The sequence below is a fragment of the Raphanus sativus genome, unplaced genomic scaffold, assembly GCF_000801105.2.
Source record: "Raphanus sativus cultivar WK10039 unplaced genomic scaffold, ASM80110v3 Scaffold0011, whole genome shotgun sequence".
Classification (NCBI taxonomy): domain Eukaryota; kingdom Viridiplantae; phylum Streptophyta; class Magnoliopsida; order Brassicales; family Brassicaceae; genus Raphanus; species Raphanus sativus.
Window position 1 is genome coordinate 41034 of NW_026615337.1, and position 10345 is coordinate 51378.

Consider the following 10345-nt stretch of genomic DNA (forward strand, 5'->3'; position numbering starts at 1 on the left):
GATAACTAAATATTCTTTTTCAGTTATATAGAACTTAATTTTTGTTACTTACATAAATTTATATAACTAATTATTTATAGAAATACAAAATTATAATTAATTAGATGTATTGATTTCATAATAATTAAATTATTATGAAATTTGATAAGCTAGACATAAAATATGTATTTACTAAGAGCAGTTTTTGATGAAAAATATTTGACAAAGTTTAATAATTAAAAAATATAAAATAAATTTAATTATTTAATAAAATAACAAAGATTTTAATCATTCTGAAATTAAAGTGAGAGTTATTATCAAAAAGTAACTTCAAATATTTTATAATAAAAATCAACATAATTGTTTATTAAATGTAGCTATGATTTTAAACATTCTAACTTTTAACATGAAAATTCAGAAGCAAAAATCACTACTTAAATAATATATAGTATTGCATGATATAATAAACATTTTGTTATTTTATAAAATCTGTTTATTACCTATTTGTTTGAAAAAACCAATGGTATATATTGTAAATGTTTATTTTATAAGAACTATGGGTTTAAGAATCAAATTTCAAATTACTTTGAAGAACATCTTAGTAAAAAACCCAAACGGCAGAGTCTCGCAAGTCACAGTTGCCGTTTTCTTCGTCTCATCAATATCCGGTAGCTTTCTCGACCACTAACCACCACAGGTACTGTCTCTTTGTCAAACAAAACTAATAAATCACGGGTCCACTGTAGCATATAACTCTGAGAAGCACTAGATAATCACCCAACCTCATCTTTCTCTCGGGACATGGCCTTTATAATAGTTCTAACTTGCTTCTTGTCTCGTTTACTATACGCGCGTCTTCATCACTGCGCAAATGATCTTTGATTAAACCATTAATTAAACACTAATCTTTTTAATCTTCCGCCCGCCACTATTCTTATAGAAAATCAGGGAAGAAGATCTGATAAAACGTATACGCATTAGATTATCAATCATCTGCGTAACGCCATTTTTAACCCTGGGAAGAAGCAAACAATGCGGTAACAATCACATTATTATCCATAAAGCAACCCAATGTCTATCTATCTTCTAACCGTTTTCTGAATATATATATATGTATAAACCTGTATAGATGATTATTATCATCGGAAGAAAGAGGTGACTCAGAAGCTGAAGCAAAAAAGCAAAAGAAAAATGGTAAGAGGAAGGAAAATAGAGATTGTTTCTTTTCTTCTTCTTCAGATAGTGGTGGCGGCTACTGCGGCCAATGTAACATATGACCACCGTGCTCTTGTGATCGACGGGAAACGGAAGATTCTGATCTCTGGTTCCATTCACTATCCAAGAAGTACTCCAGAGGTAAGTCTACTCTATACATACGGTTATGTATATGTGACAGGGTGGATAACAAAAGAACGGTGGCTTTGTTGTATAGATGTGGCCAGACCTTATACAAAAATCCAAGGACGGTGGCTTGGACGTTATAGAGACTTACGTTTTCTGGAACGGTCACGAGCCTGAGAAAAACAAGGTCCTTTCCATTTTGGGTTATGTGCTTGATTCTAGTTTTTGTTTAATTTATTATTACTGATGGCCCAAAAAAAATCATAATAATAATATCTCTGTTTCTTCTTTATTTTTTTTCTTTGCAGTATAATTTTGAAGGAAGATACGATTTAGTCAAATTTGTAAAGCTTGTGGCCAAGGCTGGTCTCTATGTTCATCTAAGAATTGGTCCCTACGCTTGCGCAGAATGGAATTACGGGTAACAGTCAGTAATATTGTGTGTGTTTTTGGGGGGTAAATTCTGTTTCTTTTTATTAATTCTAAAAATGGTCGGATTTTGTGGAACAGAGGTTTCCCAGTATGGCTACATTTCATTCCTGGGATTAAGTTTCGAACTGATAACGAGCCATTTAAGGTATATATGGTTAGGTGACTCACTGATGTGTTCCTTTTCTTTTCTTTTTCATGTGGTTATTTATTATGTCAGCAAATGTATAACTTCTAGTAGTTAATGACATAAATAAATTTATACACTTGTGTGTTGCAGGCAGAAATGCAGCGATTCACTGCCAAGATTGTTGATCTGATGAAGCAAGAAAAGCTATACGCATCACAAGGAGGTCCAATCATTCTCTCCCAGGTATTTTTTTTTTCATGTTGAAAAAAAATTCTGATTACTCATTGTAACATTTTCTCATTTTCATGACTTGGATGTCAGATTGAGAATGAGTATGGAAATGTTGATTCATCTTATGGTGCTGCTGGCAAAAGTTATATGAAGTGGTCTGCTTCTATGGCTCTTTCATTAGATACTGGAGTACCCTGGAACATGTGCCAACAAGGAGATGCTCCTGATCCCATTGTCAGTTTCTGAATATTCCATTGCTTAAGAGTCTTGATTTCAATGTATAGTAAGCAAGTTTGATTGAGAGATATTCTTTCTTTTGTTTTCTTGGTAGATCAACACATGCAATGGTTTCTACTGCGACCAGTTTACTCCTAACTCAAACAATAAACCAAAGATGTGGACCGAGAACTGGAGTGGATGGTGAATATCTCTGTTCTCTTACTTTACCATTATGTTCTTCTCCAACTCACTTTCTTGTATGTCGAACGACCAGGTTCCTTGGTTTTGGAGATCCTACACCTTATAGACCAGTCGAAGATCTTGCATTTGCAGTTGCAATATTTTACCAACGAAGTGGAACTTTCCAGAACTACTACATGGTAATAAAACACACAGGAAGTGAAGCCAGATTGTTTTCCTCTATTAAGTTTCAAGTTTTGTCGATGTTATTAATCTGAAAGAGCCTTGTCTTGTTTCAGTATCATGGTGGAACAAACTTTGAAAGAACAAGTGGAGGACCTCTAATTTCTACTAGCTATGACTATGATGCTCCAATAGATGAGTATGGTACAGAATTCTTACCACAAATATATATATATATATATATATATATATAGTCTTTGTTATGACTATGATGCTCCAATAGATGAGTATGATAGATTATATACATGTTGATTTGTTTTGTTGGCAGGACTTGTTAGACAACCTAAATGGGGACACTTACGAGATCTACACAAGGCTATCAAGCTTTGTGAAGACGCCTTGTTAGCCACAGATCCAACAGTTACTTCTTTAGGTTCAAATTTGGTGGTAATACCAATAAATGTCACTCCCCTCTTTTGTTTTAAAACATATTTTTTTGGTTGTTCACGTGTGTACTACATATATAACACAGGCATCTGTGTATAAAACATCATCTGGATCATGCGCTGCTTTTCTTGCAAACATTGGCACGGAATCTGATGCAACTGTGACTTTCAATGGGAACTCATATCACTTGCCTGCATGGTCCATAAGCATCTTGCCGGATTGCAAAAACGTAGCTTTCAACACAGCAAAAGTATGCTCATATTGTTGACATCATCACCACTTATTATGTTACCAGATGGCAACAACTGATACCAGTCTTGAATTGTTTAGATAAATGCTGCAACTGAGTCTACCACGTTTGCTCGTCAAGCAATAAAGCCTAATGCTGATTCGTCTGAGGAGTTAGGCTCACAATGGAGCTACATCAAAGAACCTATTGGAATCTCAAAAGCTGATGCATTCTTGAAACCTGGATTGTTAGAGCAGATTAACACAACAGCTGATAAAAGTGACTACTTGTGGTACTCCCTAAGGTAAGAGTAGGCCTGAGTCATTTTTTTCAGTAAATCTCTTCTTACAAAACATTATTGATTAAGTTTTACCATGTCTTTCAATCTAAAACAGGGTGGACATAAAAGGAGATGAGACTTTCCTTGACGAAGGATCTAAAGCAGTTCTTCACATCCAATCCATAGGCCAAGTGGTGTATGCTTTTATAAATGGAAAACTTACCGGTATGTATATATGTTACTCTTTTAAGTTTTTCACAAACAGTTGCAATAAACTTTGCAACTGAGTTTCTTGACAATGCCTTTGAATTTTGGTTGTAGGAAGTGGAAATGGCAAACAGAAAATTTCTTTGGACATCCCAATCAATCTTGTCACTGGGAAGAACACAATTGATCTTCTTAGTGTGACCGTAGGGCTTGCGGTAGGTTCTAATCACCAAAACATTAGTGCACAAAAATGTTTATTAGACCTAATTAACTCAACCAGTTTAGCTTAAGTTATTCCTCAGAACTATGGAGCTTTCTTTGACTTAGTTGGAGCAGGAATAACTGGTCCTGTGTCACTTAAAAGCGCAAAGAGTGGTAGCTCAATAGATTTGTCTTCACAGCAGTGGACTTATCAGGTCTGTTGCATTGATTTGAATAAACCACAAGAATGTATTGTGCTACCTCCGGCTTAATGGTTGTTAATTTATAGGTTGGACTCAAAGGGGAAGACACAGATTTAGGAAGTGGAGACTCTTCTGAATGGGTTTCAAAGTCTCCTTTGCCCACTATGCAGCCACTGATCTGGTACAAGGTGATGCATGATAATTGGATACACCACCAGAAACATTATATATATTTCACAAAACATATTTTCTTGTTACTGTCTAACAATCACTTGTTATGTTTCTCAGACAACATTTGATGCTCCTTCTGGGAGTGATCCAGTAGCTATAGACTTCACAGGTACAGGAAAAGGCATTGCGTGGGTGAACGGACAGAGTATAGGTCGGTACTGGCCAACCAGTATTGCAAGAAATGATGGTTGCACAGATTCATGTAACTACAGAGGATCATACAGTGCCAACAAATGCCTCAAGAACTGTGGAAACCCTTCACAGACATTGTAAGTATACTAGGCTTGCAGATTCCGTTAGTTCTGTTTTATTCGGGTTGGTTAGTTCGTTTTTTTTTTGGTTAATTCGGTTATTGAAAATGCTACCAAATTGAACCGAGATAAATTACGGTTTGGTTTCAGCTATCTCGGTTTTTCAGTGTAGTTGCCATACTAAACCGAAGTTTTAGGTTTTCCAGTTAAATTCTGATAATTTGGAATTTCGGATAATTTTAGTTATTTTTTTGTTAGATCGATTCGAATTATTGATTAACCGGGTTGGTTTAATTTTTTTTTAAAGTAAATTATAAAAAACGAATTTTCCCATAATCGAAATCACTTTTAAAATTAGAGATTATAGCTAGATAAAAATTTGGTTCGGTTTTCGGATCGAAATGGATTTAAAACCGAATCCTAATCGTCTTTTGTTGGTTTGCAGGTATCACGTGCCTCGCTCGTGGATAAAACCAAGCGGGAACACTCTTGTTCTGTTGGAAGAAATGGGAGGAGATCCGACAAAGATATCATTCGCTACAAAACAAACAGGAAGCAGTCTGTGTTTGACGGTGTCACAGTCTCATCCAGCTCCGGTGGGGTTGTGGACTTCTGACTCAAAGATCTTAAACAAAACAAGTCCGGTTCTTTTGCTAAAATGTCCTGTCTCCACTCATGTGATCACTTCTATAGAATTTGCAAGCTTTGGTACGCCCAAAGGTACCTGTTGTAGCTTCAGCCATGGCCGTTGCAATAGCCCTCGTTCTCTCTCCGTCGTCCGCAAGGTCTTAAATATAGTATTTTCTCTCCTTTTTTTTTCCTCCTTGACTTTCACTCATATATTTATTTATATTTGTAATGTGGCCAGGCATGTGTTGGATCGAGGAGTTGCAAAGTCGAAGTCTCTACCAGAGTCTTCGGAGACCCTTGTCGTGACCTCGTCAAGAGCTTAGCTGTTGAAGCGTCTTGTTCATGAGTGTCATGTTCCCTTACCTCCGCAGATTTTATAATCATATGAACCATGTACTTATTATAAATAAAGAAATGAAATGGATGATATAATATAAGTCTGTCAATGGAAATATATTGGCATGAGTTACTTACTACAAACTATGTCGTCCCTAGCTCTATTGGTACAGTCTACACTTCACGTTTTACACACAAAAAGTTGTTGATACGAATCCGATCATCACTCAAATCACAATCGTTCCCCATTGTACGCTTCAGAAACATTGATGATAAAAGATCAAAGACATAAGCAACTGCAAGGCATCTGTTTTGACAATAATGTATCTCGTAGTCAGTTTCATTATCTTGATCTAAATGTTAGTGTTCGTTGGGGTTTATTTTGACAGGCAGAGGATGTGATGAGCTCTTTACTTTCAAAGTACCTAGTTGTGTCTCAAACGGAAGAAGCCAAACCTCTTAAGTGATGACAAAACGCATCTCATGTACCTGCAGGACTGTGAGATTTCTATTTCATAGGCCTAAGCTCCACAATATGAGCAACCACATTCTACCTAAATTGTCCCGAGTACAAAATGCCTCCTGAACTGACTTCTTAGTAACTACACCGAAGATAACATACCAAATAAGCCCAAATAATGTGAAAACCCTGAAACATTTCAGATGTCTCAAACCAACCTACCAGCCAGCTACAACATAGAGCGGTCTATGAAACCACTTGTCACTGGACAGAGTTTGGTTCTAACTAACAAAAGCCAAAATGCAAAACATTTAACACAGAAACAACGTATATATAAATGCAATTGGATGTCTTGGAACTGAAAGAGAAGTAAGGACGCAAACATAGTTCACCAATTATTCATCCTGGGGCTTTGCAAGGCCCCAAACACAAACCATGACAAGTCTTGAAAGGAAACAAGAAAGGTAAACAGAGACATTTGACTTCGGATCGGACAAAAGACAAGAGTTTTAGAAACCACCACGAAGACGCAACACCAAGTGAAGGGTCGACTCTTTCTGGATGTTGTAGTCGGCTAAGGTACGACCATCCTCGAGCTGCTTTCCAGCGAAGATGAGACGTTGCTGGTCCGGAGGAATGCCTTCCTTATCCTGGATCTTGGCCTTGACATTGTCAATGGTGTCAGAGCTCTCCACCTCCAGTGTGATGGTCTTGCCGGTAAGTGTCTTCACAAAGATCTGCATGCCTCCACGCAGACGCAACACCAAGTGAAGCGTAGACTCTTTCTGGATGTTATAATCAGCCAATGTTCTACCGTCCTCAAGCTGCTTTCCAGCGAATATCAATCTCTGCTGGTCCGGAGGGATACCCTCCTTGTCCTGGATCTTGGCCTTGACGTTGTCGATGGTGTCGGAGCCCTCAACCTCCAAAGTAATGGTCTTTCCGGTCAAAGTCTTGACAAAGATCTGCATACCACCACGAAGCCTGAGAACGAGATGAAGCGTAGACTCCTTCTGGATGTTGTAGTCGGCCAATGTTCTGCCGTCTTCGAGCTGCTTGCCGGCGAAGATGAGCCTCTGCTGATCCGGAGGGATACCTTCCTTGTCCTGGATCTTGGCTTTGACGTTGTCGATGGTGTCGGAGCTTTCCACCTCGAGGGTGATGGTCTTTCCCGTGAGAGTCTTAACGAAGATCTGCATCCTGATATTCACACAAAGCTAAGAAAATTAAGTTCGATAATCTCTTTATCACGACGCAGATCAAGGCACGAATAAGACAAACCCTAATAATCAAAATTTAGGAATAATTCAAATTCAAAGGATTCAATTACGATCGAACGAAGAGACTAATCAACGGTTCGGAATAGAAGAAATAAATCGCTTCAATATTAATCGCAGATCAGGATCAAGACGAACCCTAATAATCAAGATCTATCCGCGAAATTGAACGAATAAACCGAATCTAATTCAAAGAAGAGATATAATCAATTGTGATAGAACGAATCGAAGAAGGAACCCAGAAACTAACCTTTGATTGTAAGTCGGCGATTAAGAGAGAAATTGAGAAGATTTGATTTTTGGATTGTGAAGGAAGAAGAGGTCAGGTCACGTCGATACATAAGGCGGTGAAGCAGTAACCAATCACACTTCGACACGTATAAGACGTGTATTGACTATTGAGCGTTGTTTACATGCAACCTCCCCTTGCCTTAGATTTAGGCTAGAGTTTAGGTAAGGAAAAGTATTTTCGTTGCTTCCGAGTTGATGATAAACATGACTCGTGTGTGCCCCACAGCAACCTCTTTTAACGCCGTTTCTTTATAACTCGTCCACAAGCCACAATTTCTAACGGCCGTAACAGAAGCCGACCTTATGATTTAACGATCGATGTAATTTTCTTTTTTCTTTTTTTCTTAAATTGACGTTTAAGCTAAAAATGTCAATAATTGAGCCGTATCTCCCACTCTATCGCAGCCTACATCATATTTTTTTTTTTGCCCAAATTGAAATATATTAATACCAGGCCGAAACCCAATCTTACAAAATCTGAAAGCCCAAACAGCAGGCCCAGATAAACGAAACAGAAAATAAAAATTAGACCCAGGCCCAATAACATCCATCTCCACCGACAGACGAAACTCGAGATCATCACGCGACCCAAGACCGATCTGAAACGCCACCGCTGAGAGAGTCTCCGCCGGAGAGGACTACATCGTTGCAGAGCCGCGTCTCACCGGTGACACTACGCGCGTACACATACGCCGTAAACCACATCACCACCATAGCTTCTTCTTTCCCGGGAAAGCATCGATCGATCTCAAGAGATCGAGGTCTTATCCCTAATCTTTGACGCTCCGAAACTACCACACATACACCCAACTAAGAACCGTCTGAGAGCATCCTCGCACACATCGAGAGCTCCCTCCGTCCCCTGCCTTCATCACACGAAAATCCTAAAACCACCGCCTCCATCTCACGGAAGCGCCGAACCAAAATCCCGACTCCCACCGAGCCAAAAGAACTACCATACATCTTCAAAATCAAGGACCACCGATGCCAGCGAGGCGGAGCTAACGAAGCCTTCATCCCCCGGATGCATGAACCGGCGACGGTAGGAGCTCTCCAAGCCTCCTCCTCCCGGAAAAACTCTACCACAACAACAGCTATCTATCTCTCTCTTTTCAACCATTACCACGATTAGAAAGTTCTAGGACGGAAGAGCCGGACCGGCGGTGGCTATGGGAGCCCCCAGCCGGCCGGCGACAATTTTCTCTCTCTTTGACTTTCTCTCAATACTCTCCTTGTAACTATGTCTCGTTTTGTTGTTCTTACATCATATTTTTTCTTAAAATTTTATCCTTTCTTTTTCCTTTTCTTTTTCTTTTTCTTATGCAAACATCTTTAAAAAAAAATTGAATTGAGAGACCAGAAAATTTGTGGACAAATAACATAAGAATATAGGATCAGGTTCATAGTTTAATAAATAATTAATTCTAAAAAATCTTTTTAATAAATAGTGATATAATATATAAAAGTTCTAGATGGTATATAGATACAGCAGTATGATGAAAGACAACAAGAAAATAGAGATTTTACAGAAATGAATTACAGTTGATAACACTATAATAATACTATGGTAAATATTATAATAATAAAATTGAATAAATAAGAAAAGATAATAAAAAGAGAGAAAAAAACAAATCATAAAATAGTAATAATAGTTAGCCTTGCTATATATTTAAAGTTATTAGGTGTTTTGTCTGCATATGCATGTATTTTTTATATATACTTGTTATTAAACGTAATATTAGTTTAAAGACAAAAAAATTAAATAAAAAAAATTATACTATTTTGAATATTTGCATTTATTAATTTTTAAATTTTATTGATTTGAAAACATTATTTTCGAATAATAACACTAATTTTTTTATTTTAAAATATATTTGTAACGCCCTGACCCGTCCACGGCTAATGGGCCATCCACGTCCGCTCTCTCAGTCCGTAGACTCCATCCCATCCGAGGGTTCGGTCGTTAATTTTTCAAGACTCGAAATCATTGTTTACTGACCCTGCAATCACCAACTAACCTTTTCCCGTGCTTTGGCCTCATTTACACGGTATCACGAATCACTTCCCGATAGGTCACCTATCATTCCACTACTCCAGATCAAGCAAGCTAAACTCTAGAGTTCTAAACGGATGTGTGACGGAAAATGTAAGTCAACTTTGGTGACATAGATAGCCAAATCAGTTCTTTTAAACCTTTTCACATATCACAACTCGAGATGTTACAATTCACCCCCTCTCAAAGAACGCAACGTCCTCGTTGCGCTCCACGATAGGTCTCAAGACGCCTTTCAGGTCAGAATTAAGACGACTAACCAGCTCTGATACCACTTGTAACGCTCCGACCCGTCCACGGCTAATGGGCTACCCACGCCCGCTCTCTCGGCCTGTGGGCTCCATCTCATCCGACGGTTCGGTCGTTAATTTTCTAAGGCTCGAAATCATTGTTTACTGATCATGCAATCATCACCCGACCTTTCCCCGTGCTTTGGCCTCATTTACACGGTATCGCGAATCACTTCTTGATAGGTCACCCATCCTTCTACTACTCCAGCTCAAGCAAGCTAAACTCTAGAGTTCTAAACGAATGTGTGACAGAAAAGGTAAATCAAC

The 10345-nt window shown here is 38.2% G+C and overlaps 2 protein-coding genes across 2 annotated transcripts; one reads left to right on the top strand and one right to left on the bottom strand.

Moving 5' to 3' along the window:
- Positions 1 to 566: 566 nt before the first annotated feature.
- LOC130500682 (beta-galactosidase 8-like) lies at positions 567 to 5836 on the top strand. The gene is made up of 21 exons (XM_056995621.1): positions 567 to 676; positions 920 to 1016; positions 1109 to 1335; positions 1412 to 1507; positions 1629 to 1741; positions 1831 to 1897; positions 2030 to 2122; positions 2201 to 2344; positions 2442 to 2530; positions 2604 to 2709; positions 2809 to 2896; positions 3021 to 3139; positions 3225 to 3389; positions 3470 to 3672; positions 3764 to 3873; positions 3970 to 4070; positions 4158 to 4271; positions 4346 to 4447; positions 4548 to 4759; positions 5187 to 5526; positions 5610 to 5836. The coding sequence occupies exons 3-21, from the start codon at positions 1171 to 1173 to the stop codon at positions 5715 to 5717; spliced, it is 2535 nt and encodes an 844-aa protein (XP_056851601.1). The 5' UTR covers positions 567 to 676; positions 920 to 1016; positions 1109 to 1170; the 3' UTR covers positions 5718 to 5836.
- Positions 5837 to 6477: 641 nt separating this feature from the next.
- Positions 6478 to 7898, bottom strand: LOC108847045 (polyubiquitin 11). Its single transcript, XM_018620214.2, has 2 exons — positions 7695 to 7898; positions 6478 to 7367 (listed from the first exon to the last, which is right to left on the bottom strand). The coding sequence occupies exon 2, from the start codon at positions 7364 to 7366 to the stop codon at positions 6677 to 6679; it is 690 nt and encodes a 229-aa protein (XP_018475716.1). The 5' UTR covers position 7367; positions 7695 to 7898; the 3' UTR covers positions 6478 to 6676.
- Positions 7899 to 10345: the final 2447 nt, after the last annotated feature.

Excerpts from the sequence above, each read along its gene's own strand:
- LOC130500682 (XM_056995621.1), top strand. The coding sequence starts at position 1,171 with ATGGTAAGAGGAAGGAAAATAGAGATTGTTTCTTTTCTTCTTCTTCAG. Across the intron at positions 3,140-3,224 it reads CTTTAGGTTCAAATTTGGTG|GCATCTGTGTATAAAACATC; the intron begins GTAATACCAATA and ends TATATAACACAG. Across the intron at positions 3,673-3,763 it reads TACTTGTGGTACTCCCTAAG|GGTGGACATAAAAGGAGATG; the intron begins GTAAGAGTAGGC and ends AATCTAAAACAG.
- LOC108847045 (XM_018620214.2), bottom strand. The coding sequence starts at position 7,366 with ATGCAGATCTTCGTTAAGACTCTCACGGGAAAGACCATCACCCTCGAG.